Below are 26,715 nucleotides of genomic sequence, written 5' to 3'. Positions count from 1 at the left end.
GTCATGCCCAGTATAAATCCCCAGCAGTTAATGTTCACTTTTCGAAAATTACCGCAGGCCTTTGGGTAGAAAAGTCATGAAAACATGATCAGATTTCATGCTCAGGCAAGATTTAGGCAGGGCCGTGTCCCACCTTCTCCTTGCCCTGATGGTGATTCACACATCAGTCAGCTCTATCCAAGTTTAAAAGAGTCATTCATCCTAAATGAAAAGGCCAAGAGAAGACGGCACTCCAGAATGGATAAAAGATACAAGCTTACATTATGCTTTATACCTTGTGCACAACCCTGGGAAAAAAAAAATAAATATACAAAGAAATCACATAACCTGTCTGTGTCTCTTCATAACCATTCATTTTCCAACTCAAAAGACAGTCTGTAATGAAGACATGTCTTCTTCGCTAATTGCAGTTAGATTTATATACAGATGGTCGTTAATTTTGTGGTAGCGAATCAGCCCCCAGTCCTGATTAATGGACCTTTTCTTCTCATCTTTATCAGCTCTGAAAACAGTTTTAGCGTTGGCACCTGGCATGTCTGGTGTAGCAGTCACAGATAAAACATGTAAGCAACCTAAAAATGAAAAGTATTGCTTTTATACAAGTTCCAAACTGTTGAAAGTCAAGAAATAACCCATTGTTAAGAACTGCATGTTGATTTTCATCTGAAACACCTAGACGGGCATAGAAAATCCTCAACTGCAGGTGAAACCAAAAAAAAAAACAAAAAAAAAAAAAAACACCATAAACTGGACAGCAATTACGGCTCACCAGAGCATCCTCTGGTTAGCAACAACACAAAGTCAGCAAGCCAATTATGGCCAAAGCTTGACTCTATCCATCTAATGCTGGCCTAAAAAAATTTCAATACAGACATGCACGCATGTATGCAACAAAGCACGATGTTTAAATATTGTATGAAGTAACACACATTTAACCCCAAACACCCATTTACAAACATACTGACACACACAGAGTGATTTCAAACATTCCCAGGGATAATTCACCTGTTATAACAAGGTACAGTTAGGCAGACATGGACACTAATTGCAGGAGTAGAGAGCAAAGGAAAAGAGGCAAAGGGAATTCACACAGAGTCAGACAGAGGAAGAGAATGGAGGGAAAGAAATTGTTCATTTTCCTGCTGGATAGGAGCAGAAACACCATGCTGTGCTTAATGAATACTCTGACATTGAAAGACATGCAGAGGCAGGGTGAGGGTCAATTAAAACCTTCTTTTAAAATGCTAGGCTTCGAAAATGAGGCTAAATTCACTCATTTGGATAAGGTTTCGGGCCCTCCTCCACCAGGGAAATGAAATGTGACTTACTGTGGTATATGAGGCGGAACCCCGCTGCCGTCGACTCATGGTCTGAGTTGAATTCAAGCCACAAATAGTTGGAAGTGCTGGTAAGGGACAGGCCTTGCATCATTGTGCCTGTGTAAGTCCCGAGGAGGGGAGCTGTTCCATCTTTACCATCGTAGAGCTAATCAAAGACATACAAGTAAGAGTTTTTCATTCTTATGCAGAGAACATATATTGCAGTTTGTGGAGTTCCTTTCCCTTTTAAATATAGCCAGTTATTTTACATGTATTCAATGGATGTTTTTGTGGATTTGTAAAAAAAAAAAAATCTTTTAAAAGTATTTGGCTGCGGTTGGCAGAAAAATGGCATATGCCCGATATACCTATTAGCAACTCTAGTGTTCCTTAAATATTCATACTAGTTTAGCTTGATGATTTTGAATAAAAGGACGTTAATAGCTGGTTATCAAATTAAATATGTAGCCAATGTTGAATTTGTAGTTGCCACAAGCCAAGTAGACATGTCAGAGAAGGTGCTCTGGTCAGATGAGTTTATTTATGCTCTTTTTTTCACCTGGTCAAAGTTGATGGGCAAATGGATTTAGCTAAGCACAGGGAAATCCTGTTAGAAAACCTGTTAGAGATGACTAAAGACTAATGCAGAGGTACACCTTCCAGAAGCCCTTAAACATAAAGCCATACACATATATGACCATGTAGCATAGCAATGAAATAGGTTAGCTCGAAGCATGCTGATGTACTAGAATGGGCCACTCAAAGTTCAGACTAAATCTGACTATCTTAAAATGACAAATAGCGAATTCTCAACCTCTAGATATGCAAAGCTGGTACCCTAAACAGTGGCTCACAAAAGTCTGGAGTCAGAAGGGTTGAATATCATTTTGTGCCACTGTCTTCAGATTTTTAGATGAAAATCTTTTCAGAGCATTGTACTGTTTTAATCCTACTTTGTTGTTATGGTCACATAAAATTTAACATCAAATATAACATACAATTCCCATAAAACACATTGGAGTTTGTGGTTGTAACATACGAAGACAAAAAAAAAAACAGCCTTGTTTCTATCAGAAACATTCACGTCTTTTACCAATTCAGATGTTAATATGAGGATAAAAGAAAGGACATTATTGAAAACCACACAGATAGTCTAGAGCGCTGCTAATTGGTATGTTAGAAATTCTTAGACGCCTGCATTTTCAAAAGAGTGTATTTCAGCTGTGAAATAGGGACCACAAAATCCCTCATAATTGCCATACCCTTATTTATTTTGTGCCATTGACCAAAGCTGCCAAATCGCATTTGTTTAAAGTAATTATTTCTTGACAAAAAGAGAGCAGCTGTAGTTGTTGTCTGCTCCATCCATTTTTTCCCAGACCAGCGGTGTAAGCACTAAGATTTTGCTCCATACTGTACTCAAAGAAGTAAAAAAAAAAAAAAAGACATATTACATAACTCAACCACAGCAGACTCCCTGTTGTTTTGTGGTTTATCTACGTTTACCCAAGAAAGAGAAACAAAGGCATTGTTTACCTTAAGAATGTCACCTTGTGCTAGCTGAAAGATGCTGGCAGTGATGTTGATGCCTTTCCCTGTTTGGACCTGAATGCTGTACACGCATTCATGGCCGTTGTCATAGTTCATTGGGTAGTTTGGCGACAAAAGAACTCCCTCATTGTTGGAGACTGTGGACCCACACTCCGCTGCGGGAAAACAAACACACAGACATCATCAGTTATATAACAATATGCATCGCAAATGGGTAGACACTGCCAAGCTGGATCATTACCTAAAGAGATAAAGTTGCAAGTTAACTGTGTTTCTTGGATGAACAATTATTATTTTAGTGTCATAAAAATCATTATCAACTGGCACTGACACATTACAGGACAGTGAGTAGAGTATTAAACGGTCGTTGTAAAAACATTCAGTGATTCCTTTGCAACATTAAACAGTGGATGACTACTCAGCAGAGTTATCTGAGTAGATGGCAGATAAGTGGCAGATACTAAGCAAAGAACTGACTGTTTTAAAGTGCCTTGCAGAAGTATGGCGCCCCCATTGGCTTTTTACCAATTTGTTGCACTCCAGTTTGTAATTTACATGTTCTTTAATCTTATTTTATGTGACGGATCTGCAAAACTAGTCTAAACTGGGGAAATGAAATGAAGAACATGCATAAAAAAATATTTAAGAAAAAAAATGTGTGCCTATGTATCCACCTCCTTTGCTATGAAGCCCCTAAAAAGTTCTGGAGCAACCAATTCCCTTGAAATGTCACATCATTACTTAAATTAAGTCCATATTGTGTGCAATCTAAGTATTACATGATCTGTCTGTATAAACACACATTTTCTGAAAGGCCTCAGAGGCTGCAGCACCACTAAGCAAGAGGCATCACACCATGAAGACCAAGGAGCTCTTCTGACATTACCATATACAGAGAAAGGATTCCTGGATCAATGTGTGCTTCTGTGCTTTTTGTGTCTCTGCTCTGTCTTCTCTAACCCGAGTCAGTCGAGGCAGATGACCGTTCACACTGAGCCTGGTTCTGGTTCTTCTGGAGGTTTTCCTCCCTGTTAAAGGGGAGCTTTCCTCTCCACTGTCACTTCATGCATGCTCAGTATGAGGGATTGCTGCAAAGCCATCGACAATGCAGATGACTGTCCCTGTGGCTCTACATGCTCTTTCATGAGAAGTGAATGTCAAAACTTGATGCAATCTGCTTGGTTTCCTTAGATGGGAAACTTTTTGACCAATCTATATGATTTGATTGAATTATACTTTGCAAAGTGCCTTGAGATGACATGTGTTGTGAATTGTTGCTATATAAATACAATTTTATTGAAAAAGCTGTGCACTCAACAGAGCTGGGCTTTATAATAGAGAGGCCAGAACAAAGCCATTACTTAGTGTTAAAAATAAGAAGGCAGGTTTTTAGATGGTCGCTTCCCGAAATGTATGGAGGAAGGTGGTCAGACGAGACTCAATTTAACAACGGCATGTTGGAAAATTGTTATGGAGTTCACCAACATGTGGACTTAACAAAAGGCCTTTTTTAATGGCCTTTTGTTTGATGCCATTTGCAACTGCGAGCCCTTATGGCCCCTGTAGTGTTGATGATTCGCTAGGTAGCTCTACCGAAGTGTCCGTGCTGCATTGATGCTCCTCATTTTGCCTTATATTATCAACTGATCCTGAAACTGTGATTATTCATCATTGTCCAGTTTATTAATTACTCATTAGTTGATTTATTTTTCAATTTACTGTACGTTCATTTCCTTTGCGTAATTGTCCATAAACTGCTGGTCTCAAAATTAATAATTTTTCAGTGTGCTCATTAGTTTTTCACTTGATAGATTTTTCATTGTACTCTTCATTATTGTATCCTTTCAGTAGTGTAGTGACTAGTTTTAGTATAAGTGGATCATTTATCGGCTCGTTCATGTTAACAATAAATTCAAACTGTTTTAGTTAATAAAAACCCACATATAAAGAACTGTTGTTTATGCGTATCTTGTGTAAAGTGATTACTGACTGAAGGTCTGTGCTTGTATCATCCTTATTTGGCAAACTGTCCTATTAATAGTTGTGCTTAATAGTGGGTTTAACTTTCTTAGTTTTGAAAGCTTCATCTTTAAGTTTTGTTTTGTTTTTTGTTGGTTATTGTGGCCAGAGAACTCATCTTTGTGCAGTCTGACCATGAAACCTTTCTTACCTTAGATTTTATTTTTTTTTCAGTTTCAGTGATTCTCAAAGATTTTGATTTGAATTTTCTTACCTTGACCTTCCTTCCTGACCTTCTCAGTCATTTTTTATGTAAAACTCGCTGCACAGTGGGTATTAACACTGGTGTCCCAGCATCATCCGGATCAGTCCCTGATCCGGTTTAACGTTGGTGGTTCATGATTGGCTCCCGAAGATACATTTGATTTCCTGTAACTTCAGGTTTTTAATTTTAGTAAGATAAATGAAATGTGGACACTTTAGGGTAATCTACCATAATGATCCAAAACATCAAAAATGGTTTTGGTCGGCTTCCTGAATGGCTTCCTCAAAGCCACTATCCTATTTATAAAAAAAGCAATCGAGTATTTAACCAGAATTAGCCAAAGCCATTAGGGTAACATAAGGTGCGTGAGTGCTTTCATGTTAAGAGATATTTAGGAAAATAAAGGTGAGGTATATAAATGTAAGACTGTTTGTATAGTTTTTATCTGTATGGATAAGCAAAAAATTGCACTAAATTAAATTTTGTGCACATAGTTCTAGTTTTTTTAAAATTAACTAAAGTTGCTTGTATCATTATTCCACACTTCAAATGTATTATTAAAGGAACAATAAACAAAATTTCTTTATTTAAATAGAAATAACTAAAATGTTGTTAGAGAGTTGTGGCTTGTCACACATCTTGTTTTGGTCTACAGACAGTGCTCATCAGCCCACCTAGTGGTGAAATTCTGCTTATTGCTCCTTTAAAAGTACAAAATTATTATAGAATTCAAGCCATTGGGTGTTTGCGTTTCTGAGCACACTGTATATACTTGTATTTGCTGACTTTGTCCAGTGCTTGAATTATAAAAACACACATTCACAAACAAGAAGAGAAAAGTAGCTGAGCACGTACCAACACACCTTGGGAGAGGGGCGCTCCACATGTGGCGGCCACCTCCCAAGCACACAATCTCTTTTGCTCCCTGTAGACGATAGCCCGTGTTGCAATAGAACGACAGCGAGTCGCCGATGCCAAATCTGGAGCCCGTGTGCCAGCCAAACTGCGGTGTTCCAGGATCCTGACAAGGCTCGAGATTATATTCTGCAAAAAGGGTACCAAGGAACAATTGCATGTGTAAATCTGTTCAGACAAAAACATTATCTTTGGAAATTATTTTACAGATTGGCTATTTTTAAGTTAAATTATATTCTAAAAGAAGCAAGTATTTTTTATTTTTTTTTTCTTCCTGTACATTCAGCCATAGAGCAAAATATTGCAGCAAGTGGGGATTAAGTGTCTTGCTCTAAGACACGTCCTGAGGTTGGGATGGTGCCTAAAGCTCAAGATGTCAACATAAAGGATGGGCTCTAAAAACGAAACGACCTGGGGTGCAAATCCTTTAACAGGTTGTTGTTGGTGGCTTTAAAATGGGCAAAAATGCAGCTCCAGCTTGGTTTGAGGAAGAACATCTTAATACCATTTACATTTCTTCCACACAACCTGTGAGAGGATATGGATTACTAGTTCAGATTTGAATCCAGTAAAGCACTGTAGCATTCCTCTGCTGTGGGACGTGACGTGAGAGAATCAGTAGCATTTGATCAAAGGTTTTAAAAAGGTCAAAAAAATTAATTCTAAGCAGGAAATCTATAGATGCCAATTAGAGCACATGCGAAGACAAAAACACACACAATCAACAACTGGTTTCTGAATATTCATGGCTGTGTAGGTTATGCTTCACTTGAGCAAAGAGCAAGAACGCTCACGAAAAACAGACCTCTCTCTTTTCTTCTTTACTATATATCTCCTTCTGTCATTCTACCTCAGTCTTTCTACGCCCTCACTATCTTCTTTACTCATTCAGTATTGCCATCTGTCTCACCTTCCCTCTCTTTCTGCTCAAGTTCTATTTCCACTTCTCTGTAATTATCCATTCCTTGGTCTCGGCATGGGGCCCATTTTTCTTTGCACTGCAGTCTCCCCAGTCCTCAGGTCACTGGCCCACATGCTTTGATGAGTATTATTATCATAGTCAGACGCCTACTGCCTGCATGACCTCTCTGTGTGGTAATTATCCTCTTCTTACCAGCAAGCCCTGAGGCAGAGTTTACCTTCAGCCCAATGACCAACAAAACACCCATTAAATGTTACTTTATGCAGGCTTCAGAGAGGTTTAGTGCTTTTCATTGTTCCTTTGAAAAAAAAAAAACATGTCTCTCTCTTTTGCCGTCTGCCTATCTCTGCCCGTTTGGCATCACATCTCACAAGACTAACCCGGCACATTTTCCATTCTTACTTCTACCCCTTTCACTACTCATTCTCCATCCTTATTGAATAAATTCATTTCAATTCACCTTCCAATACTCTTCGCTCACATTTCTCCAACAAACAGAATAAACACATGCCTTCTTACCCGAGAAGGAGATGTTGAATCCCTGCAGAGAGATGGAGAAGTCTGAAATGAAGCGTAGCTGGGCCTTGAAGTTCCCATACAGGCCGGCATTAACCGGGGCAGGTCTTTCTGAGCCAGTGAGTCGAGCTAGAGGTTGAGCGAAGCTGCCATTTTCTGTTATCAGAAGGTAGTCATGGTGATCCTCCAGGTGGAAGGCGTGAAAAGTGAACTGGACACCTTGGAGGAGAAAATAAAGTCCAGGGTTGTAGGGTTGCAAGAAGACACAGAGAATCAGAGTCAGAGACAGCATTCATATTTGGGATTCATAAATCCAATATGTATCCATTAGTATAGTGAAATAAATACATCTTGTTGTGTAATTTAAGATTTTCTCCATACCAATGATCAGACATATTAACTTAGTTATAATATCGGCTGCAAAATGCATTAATGTTTACTAATGAATAAATGTTTAAATTCTCATGACCAAGGTGTTATAAAAGGAACCCTGCCAAACTCATCATATGCATATGATGATTACAGGATTTCCACACACACACACACACACACACACACACACACACACACACACACACACACACACACACACACACACACTATTACCAAATGTATTCGCTCACTCATCCAAATAATCAAAATCAGTTGTTCCAATCACTTCCATGTCCACAGGTGTATAAAACCATGCGTCTAGGCATGCAGACTGTTCCTACAAATATTTGTGCAAGAGTGGGTCACTCTCAGGAGATCAATAATTCCCAGTGTCGTTTTGTGATAGGATGCTACCGTTGCAACACGTCTAGTCGTGAAAGTTCCTTGGTTTTAATACTCCACAGTAAACGGCCAGTGGTATTATCACAAAGTGGATAAGAGACTAAAAGCCAGGCCTTCTCGTCCATCATCACAGTATGACCTGACAAATGCGCTTCTGGAACCAGAACTCAGAACTCCAGAAACGTGTGGACAGCCTTCCCAGAAAAGTGGAAGCATTTATACAGTAGTTTCAAAGGGAAGACCAATGTCATGTTCAACACTAAGGATTAAGAATAGGGTTGACTATTCTTTTACTTAAATGTTTTAAAAAATACTTAAGTTGGCTATCCAGGCTGAAAGACTAAAGCTTATTTATGTTTAGCCTTGAAACAATATTGTACCTTAAGTAGTTTTCATATTATAACATTGAATTTTCACAATTAATTGTTAATATTGTAAGATGACAGCTAGTCCCCTTGTCCAGTGATATCCAAACTTCTGTCCCCTTCCTAAATTGAGATGGTTAGCAGAATCTTACAAAATTCTTTCCTGGTCTCGCATTGGACAGAAGTATTTGGGAGAAGGCTACTCGTATCGAGCCAAATGTATGCCGTCAGGGTTGCTTGTGTAATGTTATATAAGCTTGTGGTGATGCACCCGTGGAGCATAATACACGCTCGTGGTTCACATCAGGGTTGTTGCAGAAGATATTTAGAAGATATTTAAGAAATTGAGAGCATTGAAGACATTCAAAATATGTTATTACGAATGGAAATTAAATATTTTTAAGACTAAAATTGATGCAACCTGGTTGCAAAAAAGCCTCCATGTATAAACCCAATAAAATGTATTCTTCTAGTTTATCACTGTTGCTCAGATGCAATAACATCCTGATTCTTTCTGTGATGGCCAACTGGCTGCTTTTCAGCACAATCAGTGCTGCCATGTCCGTGCCATCTGTTGTAGCTGTTCCAGTATGAGTATGTAACGTCCTTCACAATGTTTAGTTCACTTGATAAAAGAAGTCTCAAATGACCCTTAAATAGATAACAAAATGAAATGATTGATCATTTAATTACAGCGCATAAAGGCAAAAGATCAATTAATCAGGAGTCACCTCTGTGTGGGATATTATGATTATTAAAATACAGAATTGACTAGATGACGATAATAGAGCTGATTCTGTCCCCCCCCCCTCCCCACCAGCCTGCCTCTAATGCTGTACTGTGCAGTAATATAACTCATGGCCTATGGTATTTACAAGCAATAAGAATCAACCATTTTTATTAAAATCATTCTTTAAGCACCTGTGATGGATTGACTTATTTATCAAGGTTGTTTTGATGTATTTTATTTTATTTTGGTTTTAAATCATAATTGTTTTTTTTATAAAAAAATTTCATAATCTAAGAAATACCTGGAGTAAAATGTATTTGATAGCATTTTTTCATGTTCCTTATACAAAATGTACATGCAAATAATAAATTTGAAACCTACAACACTATAATGTAGACACAACAAAAATGTTATGAAATAAGTTATATTATTTTTGGCTGTTTGTTGTTTATAATTGGATATATTAACTCTTGCATTAATGGACCTGTCAATGTAATCTCTCTGCACTCTTCAGCTTTGTGGAATGCATTGTCAATAACTCTATTCCTCATCTTATTTTTGTTGTTTCTGTCACTAACAAAATTATGTAGCATGTACAATTAATACAAAGCATGTGGTTGTATGTAATCTTATGTAGAAAATGATGAGGTTGTGTCAATTTACAGCACTTAGTCTTACCACTGAAGCACCGCAAAGCAATAACTTTCTGTAAGTTAGATGAGAGTAATCGGATTGATATATATGATAATTATATTAAAAAAAACATAAGAGGGGAGTTAAACACAAAATGAAATCTAAAACAACAAGAAACTGATTTAGGTATGAAATATTTCAAAAACCTTGTTATAAATTAATGAAATGTGACCCTTGAAAGAAGAAAGACGTCCTGTATTTATTTTGTGAAGGACAAGTCTAAGGATTATAAAGACAGATAAATGGTTAGTGATCTTGTTGTGCACAGTGACTGCCTTCACATAAGATTCAAACAATGCCATTAATTTTGAACTTGTAAAGAAACCCTAGAACTAAGGAATGTCCTGGCAGACAGACCACTGAATGCAAAGCTTCTTGTTGAAATTGAGTCAAACTGAATTAGATGCTCTGCTCTAAGCAACATGACATTCTAACAAACAACATTTAAATATAACCAAAGTTTTTTAAAATAAATATGAGATTTCTTACCTTTCCCGTGGCTGACTTCAACAGTCCATGTGCAGTTTAGGGAGTTTGGATAAAGTTCTGGGTAGCCTGGTGACAGGATGATCCCAGCTGGTCCCCTGATATCCCCACCACATGATGCTGAATATATAAGGAAGATAATGGTTGCTCAGTGTTACTAAAATAAAAATAAATCCTTCACCTAAAGACAAAGGAGCAATTCAATATAAATAATGTAATCATTTAATACCATATACTGTGAAATTGTTATGGGCATCTACTACTGGTGCTGCCAACACAATGTTTTTTTTTTTTCTTCATCATCCAAATCTGTCCAACCTCCTCACGGGACACTAAATCGTTTAGTAGGTTAACTATCCATCCAGGAATTTTACTCTGGTGGAAACTTAAACTGGATAAAAACGTCATCAGAAAACAGAATAAAACATTAAGCTTAGATAATTCATTTCATATTATTTACAGCATCAATTTTATAGTAGGTCTCCATGCAACTTTGCAAAACGAACTATTGCAATTCACATCCAGTTATCCAGAATCTAATCTGAATTCAGTTTACGTGAATCCAGTGCTTTCCCATACAACACCATTTTATGGTCAGATTCATATACAATTATGCTGCAACTTATTTATTTAATAAATGTTATACAATACAGTTTAATTTGATCATATAACACCAATTGGTAAAATGTTATCTACCGATGGAAGTCCATCAAGTCAAACAAATATCAGTGAAATTAAGCTCTTTAAAGTGATTTTTGGTTATTTTATAAAGATCTAAATATTTTGTAACTGTCATGGAGCAAGATAAGATTATAAGAAAGAGAATGCTGTCAAAGGACAAGATGCTGCTAACACCACAATAACATGATTCTGAGGAGCGGTTGATTGGTAGCTTAATTTACTGCCAAAATGCACCTCATCTTATCAGAAGTAGTTAATGAGATAAGTTTCTTTCCTCATTAGTTGCTGGTGGACACTGAGATGTGAATACTAGATGTGCGTGAAGGTTAAGTGGTGTAACTGGATATGGTTTGAGCCTGCAAATTTTTGGTTATTGTCAAGAACAACGATTGTCAAACAATGTCTCAGTATGTGCATACTATCCCAGTGATACATGTCAGCTGATGTTTTGGAGAGAAAATAAAGCCTTGGGCTCCACAGCTGCATGTACCATACCCCCCCCCCCCACCCCCCCATTGTACTTCTTCCCACCCTCGGGGGGGTTAACAACACACCCAGGCCTGCATTTTTACCCACCAACAGCAAAAAAACAACAACAAAAAAACACATCAAGTTTTAATGACTTCATGTAATATTGGCTCATAAATAATTTATTTGCTAAGCATGCTAGGCAAATTATTACTCCACATGCAGTGTGCCAAGGCATTTGGCACCAAACAGACACATACCTAGGCAAGAACATACCTCAATGTAATAAATGCATTTTTAGAGCAGCCACTTTGAGAGACTTGTAGGGGATCGCACTGTCTGATATACATAATTTATCACTCCATGTGAGTTCTTGTATATTTTTGTGTTATCACAGTCAAGCGGTCTGATACAAAGGGATATCATTTATTGTTTATTCACTTAATTGTCACAGTTCTCGGTGTGTCTCTTGAATGTTGGCAGAATGGTAAAAACCCAGTCCTGAAATAAAGAGATTAGGCAGTTATCTAGAACAGTGTGTATACTAATAATGGAGAAAAGGCATAAACCTGTATTAGATTCCCTGATATGATAACCTTGAGTTAATACACTACAGCACTGTAGTGTACCATATCATGGTAATTATGAAAAAAGTACAATAAAAATCTGACGCTTGATTTAACTGCTGCTTTATTTAAAACAAAAAAAGCTACAATTATTGAGACTGTAGCAAAAACAACAAATATTGCAGTTATAATGTTATCTTGGATTTATGTTCTACAAGTTTGATTTTGGATATATAGTTAAGCAATAATTGTGAATCCACACCTGCTAAGTTTAGTAATAGTTTTAAAATAAATGTAGTAGTTCTGCAGATTAATTGTGTCCCACTTGGGTTAATTGTCTGCTTGGGAAGCCAGAATACAGCCAGCTTCTAGACCAATATGTTGCTCATAGCTTGTCAGCTGTATTCCTAAAACGGTTATCTGAATAAGAATGACGGCGGCACTCCTTTGGTTTTCGTGCCATGGTGAGCTGTGGTATTTGTGACCAGAGATATTTTAAAATAGCAATTTTTTTGTATTACATTTGGATTGGAGGTGAAAGTGAAGCCACCTTCTTACAGTCAGCTGACTGACAGTGCACAGCCAACCGGTTGACAGGGACAATGCTGCATTACTCTACAATCCATACAGCTGGATAAAACTGGTCACTTTTTTATCTATTTAAAATATATTGAAATGCAGCCACAAAAAGTAGTTTGGAGATTATATACCTCTTTTTATATATATATATATATATATATATATATATATATATATATATATATATATATATATATATATATATATATATATATATATATATATATATATATATAAAGAGGTCCTGAGCCCTTTGTATTCCTCCAGTTTCTCGTGCTCTTTTTTTCCTGATGTTTCCATCACTTGGGATAGCCACAGCGATCATAGCTGTCCTCTGCTGCTTATCAATGGTCACAATGTCTGGTTGGTTGGCCATTACCATTTTGTCTGTATCTGGAAGTCCCACAGGGTCTTAGCTCTGTCATTCTCCACCACCTTGGGAGGTAAGTCCCATTTTGACCTGGGGGTCTCCAGTTGGTATTCTGAGCTGATATTTCTGTACCACTATACCAGCCACTTGGTTATGGCTGCTGTGAGATACTGGATGGAGCATATTATATACATATATATATACACACACACTTTGATTACAGTAATTGGTAAATGACTTTGGGGTGGACAACATGTCTGTCCTATTCCGTTACGTGTTTTCTCACAGAGGGTAGATTTTTTTTGCCAGCTGGTATCTTCGTCTTTGCTAAATAAAACACTATGTATAAAAGCACTGACAAGGATTCATTTGCATAGTCAATGCTGCTCTAGGCTACACATAATGCTTCACACAAGGATTTGCAACAAAAAAATGAATAATGCATGAACAAATTAGTTTTTGTATTTTAATACTATTGATTTTTCCTATTACAAATCATGTTTAATTACGTTGTTAGCCTTTTTAATTGATGTGTTGCAAAAGAACAAAAGAAAGCTGCACCTTCTGTATTTTACTAATGAGTCTGTTCATGTGCAGGAATGCACATGAACAGTCTTCACATACCATCACAAGTGGGTAGTGGGTGGCTCCAGAAGTGGTTCTTCTCACAAACGAGTGGTTCTTCATGGCTTAATCTGTATCCAGGATCACACTGGAAGGACACAGTGGACCCAATAGACAAGTCCTGGCTTAACCGCAAGCCATTCACTGGGATGCCGGGATCCATACAGGAGTATGTGTCCAATGTGACCGCTAGCAGAACAGAAAAACATTCTTTATTAAGCATGACAGTTGATAATGTATTTTGTTCATATCAAAGGTTATTTTCAAAATGTACAAGAAAGTATATATATGTGTGAAAGGGTTTTGTGGTACTCTGTGAAAGAGCTGTCCATTACTGTAACTTATGACCTGAGAGACTCTCACCATATTCTCTGCATAAGTGTTCATGTACTTGTGAAAAAACCCAGGCAGAAAAAACTAACAGCAGAGCAACTGTTTAGCTAACTAACATGCTAACAGCAGTGCGCAACCAGCTACCACATTAGCTGTTGTTGCGAGCAACCATTTGTTTAAACCATTCATAAAATGCTGACATAGAGGATATAGACCATCCTAAACAAGAACTGTTCCCAGAAACCGGGGACATTCGGTCACCCTAACTCTTATTAACATTTTTTTTTCAGTTTCACTAGCAATGCCAGGCCTGATTACGCTCTTAGCGGTAGACTCAAAGAACCACCTAAAAAGGACATGTATGACTACACAAACTAGGCTAAAAAAAAAATCTCAGTAAGCAACATCTCTGACCCCTAAAGAAATACAAGAAAACATCTTTGACATCCATCAGTTTGAAACATTTTATAAAGTTCTTTCTAAGGGTCCAGCTGGTTCTTAAGGAGCCCCTAAAGGGACATGGAGGGGAAAAAAACTATTGCGAGATCTCGCAAAAGGTTTTCCTACGTTATATATATATATATATATATATATATATATATATATATATATATATATATATATATATATATATATATATATATATATATTGAATAATATATTCATTGGTGAATATATTATTCACAAATGTCTAAAGGTCTGATGCCTTCACGGAGTAGATGCAAGTCACAAAAACTTGGACGTGTAGACCTGAATCTCTCTGTCTTAGAAAAATAACATTATAATATAAACGATATCTTTTAATCTTACTTGTGAAAAGTTAACCCTCGAGCCCTGATGTCAATAGTCCGTCGATTTAAACAAAAATACACCGCCCAGTGCTAAGGTATTATTAGTGTGTGCAGCTTGAATCATCTGGTTAGGGTAGCAGGTCGACCGCCCCAACATGGCGGCCGTAATTCCTACGCCGCAACAGTCAGTGAGGGGTCTACTCTTATATTATGTCTATGGTTTTATCCTTTTTACTTTGCACCTCCGCTGTTGTGTGTCTGTTTTACGTCTGGTTCACCAACGTAGGAAAACTTTTTCTTTTAATTTTTAAAAATGTCTCTCACTAATGTCAAGTCCATGTCTTGACATTAGTGAGACATTAAATCCGTCCAGCCAAGTACGGATTTAATGTCTTTATATGTCCGGCCAGTACTAAAATAGAAATCAATAAACTTCTCCCATGGATGACGTGTGTGCGCCTCCATTGTTTTGTGTCTGTTTACAACTTCTTTTTCTATTTAATGGCGGTTGGCAAACAACTATGTGGTGACTAACCAGTAATGAGTGTGGATCAGGTCATTTGTTTTACTTCCGGTTCGCTGACGTAGGAAAACCTTCTGCGAGATCTCGCAATAGTTATAGCGAGATCTCGCGATAACTATTGCGAGATCTCGCAAAGTCAAATTGGCCAAAACTAACCCCATGCTCAGAGGGAACAGTTTTTAAGGATGCAGTTACCTTTTCACATAGGGGCAAGTGAGTTTGGATGTCTTTATAACCCTAAATTAATGAAATTATCATTTGAAAAAAGATAAGATAAGATGGGGTTTATTGATTTCACAGTGGAGAAATTCACTTGACACATCGGCTCAGTAGTCAATGATCAGAAGAAGGTGCCAAAAGTAGGAAAAGGTGCATCAGTTATATACAGTGTGTCCTCATATACACAGTGGATAAAAAAAAGTAAATAAGAAAAATAAGAATAAAAATACCAAAATAGAAATAAGGCAGAGGATGTCTTATGTACATTCATGGTGACTTATATACATGTGTATTGACATATATTCAGGTGGTAATAGCAGCAGAAGTCACTTCTTTCAGGATTATTGCACAGGTTATAGCACAGTGTATTAAATAGAATTGCACATTAGTTATTGCACATTAGTTATTAACTGTTTTTTTATTTGCTGAGATAATGTTTTGCTTGATATTAACATATATTCAGTTCTGTTTTTTTAATCAGCTGCCCGAACCTTTTTTTAAATTAACCACAAAAAAACCTTTTCACGTCATCCAGAATACATCAGAATAAAGAAAAAAACACAACTATTTAACAGAATCAAAGATTTAAGCCAGTTACATACTCTCCAAGAACTGAGAAATGTGTTCTTGTACTCGAGGTGGCAAGAACTAGAGGAAAGTTTGTTTAGGCTCTGACTATTAATTTTTAAGAGATCTAGCTGCCGAACTCCTGCCCAATTTGACAGACAGCATAACGACATCGATAAAGTGGAGGAGGAGAAAAAAATCTTTGAAAAGAAAGAAGATTCTTTGTAGTTATTCACAATTGCTATAACAAACGAACACTGGTGGCATGTTCAACCACTAAATACTAGATTAAAAAAAAGGGAAAAAAAGGGAAATGACAATTTTGTGATCTCAACTTAACCACACCCACCCGGATCCTGACCGGTCACACAACAGACAAACCAGAGGAGAAACGTTCTGGCCAGATAATGCCTCGAGAAAAAGCAGCAAGAACTCCCAAAGCAGGGCTGTGAGAATAAAATAACTTCAATGTGTTCTCACAGGTGAACTAACTAATTTCTCGCTTCTCGCGGGTTTTGCAACAGCCTTTACCTTGATGTAAGAAAGTAATTTCCAGCATTTAGCAGCTACAAACGTGACAAAAGCTGCGTCACACCACATTTCTGGCATAAATCGCACCTTCACTCAGCTGCTTGCTGACACTGCTGAACTATGCAGAATAATTTAATTTCATAGCATTTATTATTTTTGCTTCAAGTAGTTAAGTATCCTTTTGCAATAACGATGTTCCTTTTTTGCCAGGACATAAATAGATACATGAATAAATAAATATTCAGAGCTAAAACCTGAACGCCTAGCACAGTCATTTGTTGTTTCAATTTTTGTACAGTGGTGTTTTCTCCTTTTCTGTTGTTTTTTTCGTTACTGTTGATGAACCAGCAACTAGCCCACTGAGAAAAGGTCAAAGGTGCATGTAAGATTGTGTTCGGCATTACTGGGCAGTTGTTTCATGGGGAGGCTGAATTGAGGCTATGACCTTCAAGAAACTGTACAAATATGCTCTCTTCTGTTCACTGAAAATGTTGGACCAGTACACTTGGCTTTCATAAAAAGTACTTTCATGGCTGTTTTGCCTCCAGAGTGCCCTTATGGTGGAAACTTCAGCTCTATAAGCAGGGAAAAGATGGCCTCATTTTCCCTGTGATTTTCACAACTTCCATTTGGCTTTCTTCCAGGTAGGGTTGCTTTTGATGGACTAAAAATATGCAGATTTCAGGCAATGACTGGCAACAGATGTGTAAGCAGTTGTCAGGTCATTGGCAGGAAGATTATTCTAAGGAAGCATTTTTAGGACTTTTATTTTTAGCTAGGATAAACAGAAAAAAGTGCTGTCTACCTCAATCAGTCCATGTTTCAAAAGAAAGAAACATCTACAAAGTCAGTATATCTCACTGAAAACATCATCGTGAAAACAAAGCATTTCAATTCATGGTTTTACAGAGCATGAAGTAATAAAAGTGAAAGTATTTACCAGGTTCTTGAAATAATTAAAACTAAACTAAAACACACACAAATCCACAGCAGATCCCACACCGTCTTCATTTATTAAACACAAACCAAGCCAAAACAGCAAAACAATGTGTGAAAAACACAAAACAGAATGCTGCCGCTACCACAGGATTTAGATTGTAAGTAGCAGCCAGGTTCTGCTAATTAAGCCACTTGATTTACTGACCATCAAAAAGTGTGACCAAAGCGATACAACCAGGAGTTTGGGCAATTTGTAGGTCTGAGAAAACTGGTTTGTCTTATGATGCCAAGGGGGAATGATGTCAGCAATGTGTTTGAGCAGCAATTGTTATGACCAACAGTCTGGAAAGTGAAGAAAGATTGCTTATAAGGGGATTGTAAGAGGAGAGAACATCCTATCGAATTCACCCCCGATCAGACCGTGCAACCCTGAGAGAGATGGGAGAAAGCCCTGGAGATGTGTAACAAACTGTACAAGCTTCAATTTGCAAGTGAGAATCCGCAGTTTGTAGCAAAACAAATCAGAAAAAGTCTAAACAACTGGATATCTGGAAGGATTCAATGACAAATATCCCTAAAAATTGTATAGGCAGTATGTATTACTGTGTGTTGAGTTGCTTCTGAACGGATCACAAGACCTCTGGAATTATGTCCTGTGGACAGATGAAGCTAAGATGTTTTGCAGTAATGCTCCATGTGTGGAGAAAACTACTGCATAAATACCAAATATCAACTCTCAAGCATAGAGGTGTGATGATTATGATTTGAGCTTGCTTAACTATCACAGGACCTGGACACTTTGCACTCATTGAGTAAAACATGAACTTCTTGAATGACTGATATATTAATAGTCTAAAAGCCATTCATCCTTAGACGGTCCACAGGCAGCTCTGTCATCCAGGAAGGAGTTAGGATTAAAGCTGCTGCTCTTGGTATCAACATGAGACAGCTAAAGTGGGTTACCCATTTAAACAATATGCTCCTCCTGGAAAGCTTCCTTTGTAGTTTTTCAAACCTACAAAGGATTAAATTTGCATATAATTAGAAGACAACGGATGGGTGGATGGACGGTGACGGGATGTGTCTAATGGCTAAAACTTGGCCATAGCTGGATCATGGAATACCAACAGATCTAAAAGATGATGTGTGAAAAAGAAAAGTATGAATGTGTTGTAATAGCCGAAGATAAGATTAATCTTTGTTTAATAGATAACTGATATTTGTTGTGTGTTTTTGTAAAGGTTTATAAACCTGTTGAAGAGCAGATCAGTTGAACAATGTCGTGAAAGATAAAGCACAAAAACTAAAAGGTTTACGTTTCACTGGACTACTTTTAGGTAATGTGTGAGTGTGTATATTAGGTCATAGAGGTATTAAAAGGTTTTACTCAGATATAAAACTTTCATCTTTTAAACATGTGATGATGATATTTGCTTGACAAAAAAGCAGAGCACCACAAATAACTGTAAGCTATAGATCTTGTCATGAATACAAACAATATGCATAACAGCCACAACTTTATTCAGATCTAGAATACGATAACTGAAAGCCTCAGCTCCTCTAGTCTTGGGATACTTTTAGTTAGGAATCTATATTTTTTTCCTTAATATGTCCAAGAAGAGTTGCAAAAAATTATCCAGAAATGATTTCCCACAAACATAAGCAGCACAGTTGCAAGTAATTTGATCAAATTCTTTTGTCTTGTTTGTTTAGTTCTCTAACTGAACGGATTTAGGCTCCCAACACGTAAACAGAATAAATGCAGTGCTACCCATCCTTAGTTTATTTACTGTATAATTCATCCTTATTTTTTTAAACAGCCAATTTTACATACGAAGATGGTAAGGTTTCCTTTGGTATTCAAGCAATTATATATATCCTAAATGGTAATGGAAGAAGCTAATGCGATCTTACTGTTATTGCTTTTCAATGGCCTCATCAACAAAAGAAAAATGCACTTGAGAGTGAAACATAATAAGACAAGGGCACTTGTGGCCTGCTTTCAGTCAATAATACAGACATAATAGCAAACTTTGTCTTATGAATCAAATCAGAAAGACAAGGGGAAATGATGCTTGTGCAAACTATTGAGAAAATAGATCACACTATGTCCAGAATCTTTTTCTATCGGATTTTTCAAAGACTAGCAGCGCAAGCATAATGGCATGGAAAGAAAAAAGCTTAGCAAACAAAATTGTACACTTTAAACAGTAAGTGGTCTCCTAATCCTGAAGATTTTTTTAATGCAGCAGCAGTGAAATTTTTTTTATATACATGCAGTACATACAAGTTTTCCTCATGAGAACTGGCAGCAAAGCTGAGAATACATTTTGATAGGTGGGTATTTGTCATTTGTAATTAGAGCTGCAGGCATAAAGAACTTAAATATTCTTGAAAGCCAACCCTCCTTAGTTTACATTTTGTATCACAGTTCTCTACCCTAGACTCCCCCGAGGCTTGCAGGATAATTTTATTTACCATCACAGAGCTCCTATGTGGTGTCTGAGAGTCAACAAATTATGTCAATGCTCAATTGAGGTTCATATGAATAGTTTTTGGAATTAAAACGGCAAGCAAGGAAACAAGGAAAGCGCTTCATTCTCTGCAGAGAAACGCCCAGATAAACGGAGTAACTGAAAAACATTACAGACATGCTGCTCCCCTAATTAACCCCACGTCTTGTAGCAATGTCAGCTTCAGCAAGACTGGCAGTATAAAGTGCACCACACGTCAAGTTGAATTAAATTGTCATCGTCATGTGAAAACAAGTTAAAGAGCAAAATGTTAACTCGAAAAACAACATAAGTGTGGTAGAAAAAACAAAACGTTACAAGTTGCACACAAGCAGTTGTCTTTGAAATGAATCATTAAGAGAATATTTGATGAAAACAGGGCAAATGATGCAAATAACATTTAGATTTACGCCTCTGCGAGGAGAAAAATGTAACATGTACATTTGAAGAAGATACTGAACCCATGTACCAAAGGTTACTTTCTCCAAACATTTTATTTTTGAGTAGGGTCACTTAACATAAGCTTCTGTTACTTATAAAACTTAAAAGACCACAACTATTTTGTGAGAATATTCTAGATGATTTTACTTAATAAAAATACATAAAAAAGTATGGATCCCATTTTTATGTACACAAATATGTTTGCACCAATGGAAGATTACTGGCATATTAATTACATATTTGGAGGTAATTGTCAATTCTTACCTTCGTAGAAGATCTTAAATCCACTATTCGATCGGCTGTTGTCCGTCGTAAAAAGCAGATATAGAAAGTTACTGCTGCTAAACAGGAACTGAGGGACCTGGGTTCCATTAAACGAGCCAATCAGAGGAGAAAGCAGGTTCGGGCCATCATGCACTTCCAGAAAATCATAACTGAGCTCTGTTTGAAACCTTAAGAATAGAAGGATGACAAAGATGGAGAATGAGAAACAATTATTTTATCCGGCTTAATACCTCTAGCTTGTTACAGAAAACAGACAATTTCTTCAAGATAAGAGGAGACATAACTTGCAGAGCAATCATACTGATTATTGTGACAGTGTAAGATCAATGAGCATCTTGGAAATATGGCATGATATGAATCTGTAGCTACCCGCCGGTTCCTACATCAAATAACCGCTATTAGCACAGGGTTTAAAAAAATGAATCAATATCATTGGGGAAAATATATTTTACAGATAATTTCACACTGAAATTTGTGCTTTAATAAGTCAATATTAACAAGAAAATGTTGCGTTACCTGTTCATCACCAAAGATTAGATGATGTGGATACGAGGGGAGTTAGGTTTATTTTTAAGTCAGGAAGAGAAGGACTGATTTATTTTACAAAGTGATGTAAAACAATAGTTTTGAAGGCATGTCGTCGTAACCTCATCGTGTTTAAGAGGATCAGGTCTGATAAGTTTTGGGGGTTCTAAATTTTATTCATGACAGTAAAAGATCTTTAAGGATAAAAAAAAATACCACATAAAAGTATCCATAACCATTTTCACATTTTGCCACATTACATCCACATACCACAATGTGTTTTACTGGAATTTAATGTGAGAGGACAACACAAAGTAGTGCATAACTGTGAAGAGGAATGAAAAGCATGCATGGTTTTCAAATTATTTGACAAATAAAATTTGAATGGTTTAGTCATTTGTATTTAGCCTCCTAATACATCGAGTGACCCTAATGGCATCAAAAGTGACTTAAACAGTATCTAGCGTCCCTCCATGTGTAATATAATCCATCAATCCATTTTCAATACCCGCTCATTTATGCAGGATATTGGGGGTGCTGGTGCCTATCTCAAGTGGTCACTGGGTGAGAGGCGGGGTCCACCCTGGACACACCATTCCCAAACCAAAAAAATTGTTGGTGGTGACAGCATCATCATTGTGGGGTTGACTTTCCACAGGATACTCAGGGATGATGGTAAAAGCTAATGGGAAGATCTTTGAAGTTAAATGCAGAGAAATAAGAGGCTGCAAACGTAATACTGAGATGAGGTTAACCTTAAAGCAGGATGACCATAAACATACAAGAGCTACAACAAAAAAGTTTTGATCATGGGATACTTGTCTTTTATAGTGGCCAAGTCAATGGCCCTGAAAGACTGAGATTTGAATCTGTGGCAACACGTGGTTCTAGTATAAACTCAACTGAACATCAACATATGCCTCTTAAAGATTATGAGATTACAGATGCTAGAGCTGCAAACAGCAGACAACTCACGGACACCAAGGACTCACAGATAACAAATGGACAGTTATCTGAGGCAGAATGGACACATGGATATCTCTGGAGCTGAGGCCATTTCACTCCTCAACCATTCCTGCAGGTTGTGTCCTTACTGTCGCTTTTAAGCTCAAGCAAACCGAGAGTTGTGGGCTCTTGCTTTCAGATTTTACCCTTCCTGTATGTATGAGAGTCCATTACTGAAACTGCATCAGTCCTCTGGCTTGTTAGACTGAATATGTTAAAGTATAGTTTCTGTTTCAAGAGTCATTTCTTAAGAAATCTACAACAAAAAGAAGACCGCTTTTACAGTGTAAAGAACTGTGTGAACTGCAACTTATATCTTTACATGCCGCACTTTCAGGTTTTTTTGTGCAAAGATTTTAGAAGACCTGCACAATTTTTCCATCAACTGTACAATTATGCATTACTTTGCGTAAAGCTTGAGCTGTAACATGAAATATTTTGGAAAAACGTTGGGGGCTAAGAAAACAAGGGTTATTACAAAACAGAAAAAAAAAAAACATAATGCCCTAGGTTTCAAAGACCTCATCCGCATCTGTGCTCCGAATTAAGCTGCATGTGTAAATTTATTTTCTTGAAATGCAAGTGTGTGTGTTTTCCTATACTGGTACTCACATTGTCTGTGTCCAGCTTCCATATGTCTTTGTGTGAGTGTGTGTCTTTTTGTTTTCACGCGCGAGTTGTTTCAGTAGTGTCATACAGACCTTTCAAAGCTAATCTTGATGGAGCGTCCTGCCTCAGCCTCAATGACCCACTCACAACTCAGAGAGTCTTTGTAGTAGCCTGGCCACCCCGGGGAGAGAATGACACCAGATGGCCCTGAGTAGTGCCCCCCACAGGGAGCTGGAGGAGCAAAGAAGATGAAATAGTATTCATGTTGGAGAAGATTGAGAGAGGAGGAGAAACCTGGACAAATTGTCTGATAATCAAAAGAATTCTTAACTCACATGAAAAAATAGTTAAAGGAACATATAGCATGAATCATCAAATACTATAGCCACACAAATAGCTTCAAATGAATATGTTTCCTGATTATGGTGGAAAAAGCCCACTCAGGTGCACCCGTTTGTTTTTTCTCCTTCTGCCTAAATAGCAGATTTATCTATTGCAAATGAATACAATCATCAGCTTGTTGGTTCCAGTACCTTCACATTTGGGGATGGGTCCACTCCACATCACATTTCCGTCCTCTAGATGGCAGGTGATGGTGTCAGCTCCTTGTGTTTTGATGAAGCCCTCCTCGCAAACCACAGAGATGGAGTTACCCAGCTGGAAATTGTCCCCAAAACGCCTTCCATTTAGAGGGATGCCAGGGTCAGGGCACTCATTATGCCCAAAAGCTTGTAATAAGAGGAGAGAAACAAAACGTGATGTCAAAGGCCAAGCGAGGTAAAACCGTGGGGAACCGAGCCCAGAGAGATAAGGTGCTATTTCAGCTGTAGGTGAAAAACATAAAAAAAAAAAAAAAGAGTAGCCCTCACAGTAAATAGGAATGTTAGAAAGTTTTCTGCTCTAAGACTTTTTATGGGTTGGAAACAAGCAATAACACATAAGAGAAAACAAAATGGCCTTGCGGTATAAATTCAAGCAAAGAATAGAAATTAAATTGTGGTTTTATTTTTGTAATTGTTATGGGGCTGTTGGTTTCATTTTATGCTCAACTATGGTAGTTTGTAAAATATATCTGTTTCTACCAAAACAACAATTAATCAATCTTTATTGTCAACTACAATTTGCATCGTAATCAAAATTACAGTTCCAGTGCAACCGTTGATCACATATATCACAAAAGTATTATTGTATGTCTTAATTATCAGTTGTAATCTGATATTGTATTCTCTGTTGTCCAATTATTTTGAGCACGCTACTTTGGAGACGAATTAATTTCACAAATATAAGATAATTAATTAAGCTAACTGAAGCAATAAACAAAAATGTGTTCAACAATGTCATATTTTGGGTAAATAGTGAATATGGGCTTAGCACAGTGTTCCTAGATATTTTTTTGATATACAAAAAAATATCTAGACTCACATCTCCAAATTTCTCTTCTAAGTGGATGAATGGATAGAACAAAGTCTTGAAATAGAATTTTTTTTCCATGTTCCATTTTCTTTTTCTCTCTCTGTCTATATCTGGAACATATTTAATTGAAGTCTAAATCCATTATTTTAAAAAAAACACTGTTCCTGCTATAAAAAAACAGGTGTTATTTTTATTAGCCTAGTTTCTTAGTAATTGGGCAATTGCAGCCTCTCAATTACTATTCATAGATGTTACTATGAAGAAAGGTGTTTAGTTCAGTACATTCATAGATAAAAGAAGGCAATGCTAAAGCTGACCGTATAAAAACATCTGTGTGTCCATCAAAGGCAACAGCATCCATCTATATGAAAAGAAAGCCCTTACAAACCCCAGCCAAGAGAATAATGCTCTCCAGGAGTTTGTAATTATCTAAGTCTTCTATCAAGACCAGACAGAAGAGCAGTTTGAGTGGACTCACCACAAGGTGCCAACCATTCACAAGTCTTGGGCCTAAAGAAAGGCTAGATGAGACTTTGCCAAATAGCACAAAAAACATCTACAGAGTCAAGACCTGTTCTTGAAAGACCCTTTGAACAGATGAAATATAAAAAAATTAATAAGTCTTGAAGTGCTTTACAATGGACATTTATGGATCTCCAACACAATCTCACAATTTCTTTTTTTTGTTTTATTTTGTGCGAATGGGACAAAAGTCTACCATAGGCACACAGTCCTTAAGTGTGTAAGGATTTACTGCATGACCAGATACAGCCAAATGCAACTGCAGTTATAGACTGGCAAAGTTTCCCCCAGGAGACATTCTTTGCTAATGTCCATATGTTTCAGAATGCGGTGAGTGAAAAAAAAAAATAAGCCGTTGCAGAGCATCGAGAATAACGATTTATGTCAATGACTTGAGCTGCGCCTTGAATATGCTTTTCACATTTTATAAGGTGGATTTAGTGAGAGGCATTCTTGTCTGCCAGCTGAGGCATTTCTGTGTGAGCTTTTGCAGGCTCTCCAGGTGCAGTGCGCAGATTTACTTTAGGTATCCTAGTTTCATTGCACAGTCCAAATAAATGCATATGAAGTTAATTGGTAACTGTAAATTAATTAAAGTGTATGTGTGTGTAAGTATGTGGTTGTTTGTCTCTGTAGTGGGCTTGCAGTGAACTAATGATCTCTTCAGGGTTTATCTGCATCTATTGACTGCTGGGACAGTCTTCAGATCCCCACAGCTCCAAATCAGTGAGTACAGAAAGCAGCACTAAAATCTAACCTCTTACATCTTTATAATACCTATATATAGTATATATTTGAAAATTCACGTTGCTTTAAGAAAAAAAGAATTGAAATTCTACACCAGCTAAATATAGCAAAACATTTTATTTAGCTTTGATTATGAATACAGTCTATTTTTCCAACAGCTAGTTTACCTTGTCTTCCGTTGGCACCAGGAATAAAGCTATTTATTTTTTTTACATTTGTTTATAAATGTTTTTTGCATTCTGTGCGAAACATTTGTTTTTATAGAAAAATGTTTATTTTTTTTTAACAACAGCTTTTTTTTTTCATTTATAGAATATAACATGCAAGTCTTGAAAATGGTTGTTAGAAGTTAGTGTCACTCACTGCTGTAGGTGATGTTGAAGCCTCTTCCCGACATCGAATGATCCGCCTGAAACTCCAGCTGCAGAATGTTGCTGTTGGACGTGAGGTGTGACGGAACTTCAGCGCCTGAAAAACGTCCCAGCATTGTTGCTTCTGTCTGATCCCCATCTCTTATAGTAAGGAAGTCGTAGGGAGGCTCCAGGTCAAAGTCATTGAAGGCCAAGTGAATCCTCGAGCCAGGTTCAGAGATAATCAGCCACACGCAGTTAAGGTTGTTCCCGTAGCCCTCTGGGTAATCTGGGGACAGTACTGTCCCCATGGGTGCGGTGAAGTTGGAGAAACAGGGAACTGTATGATCGAATGTGGAAAAGACATCAGCAATGATTCATAAAGCTTCAATGATGCAAGTACAGTGATTTGTCTTGCAGCATCATGGCTCTCTAAAGGGTGCGTTGTGCCATAACAGAATTGTGTGCAGCGATTCCTGCAGAACAATGTCACTATTGTCTACATAGCTCAGCAATCAGGAGACAGCACAGCTCCCATGGGTACTGAGTAGCTGAAGAAACCTGAAACTGCATGGAGAATGGCCATATTGCAGTACAGGTGCATGGGAATACAGCACAC

The 26,715-nt window shown here is 37.3% G+C and overlaps 1 protein-coding gene across 1 annotated transcript in view; it reads right to left on the bottom strand.

Moving 5' to 3' along the window:
* LOC105927715 (CUB and sushi domain-containing protein 3) overlaps positions 1 to 26,715 on the bottom strand; it is a 241,247-nt gene that overhangs the window by 117,955 nt on the left and 96,577 nt on the right. The window contains exons 14-23 of the mRNA XM_036127573.1: positions 26,110 to 26,436; positions 23,598 to 23,792; positions 23,157 to 23,295; positions 20,905 to 21,092; positions 13,784 to 13,972; positions 10,499 to 10,615; positions 7,451 to 7,666; positions 5,950 to 6,138; positions 2,856 to 3,025; positions 1,329 to 1,485 (exon numbers count right to left, since the gene is read on the bottom strand). Coding sequence (XP_035983466.1) covers positions 1,329 to 1,485; positions 2,856 to 3,025; positions 5,950 to 6,138; positions 7,451 to 7,666; positions 10,499 to 10,615; positions 13,784 to 13,972; positions 20,905 to 21,092; positions 23,157 to 23,295; positions 23,598 to 23,792; positions 26,110 to 26,436 — 1,887 coding nt within the window. The remainder of the gene's footprint in view (positions 1 to 1,328; positions 1,486 to 2,855; positions 3,026 to 5,949; positions 6,139 to 7,450; positions 7,667 to 10,498; positions 10,616 to 13,783; positions 13,973 to 20,904; positions 21,093 to 23,156; positions 23,296 to 23,597; positions 23,793 to 26,109; positions 26,437 to 26,715) is intronic.

This window comes from Fundulus heteroclitus, chromosome 3 (assembly GCF_011125445.2).
Source record: "Fundulus heteroclitus isolate FHET01 chromosome 3, MU-UCD_Fhet_4.1, whole genome shotgun sequence".
Taxonomy (NCBI): Eukaryota; Metazoa; Chordata; class Actinopteri; order Cyprinodontiformes; family Fundulidae; genus Fundulus; species Fundulus heteroclitus.
This window is presented reverse-complemented; position numbering and strand designations above follow the sequence as displayed.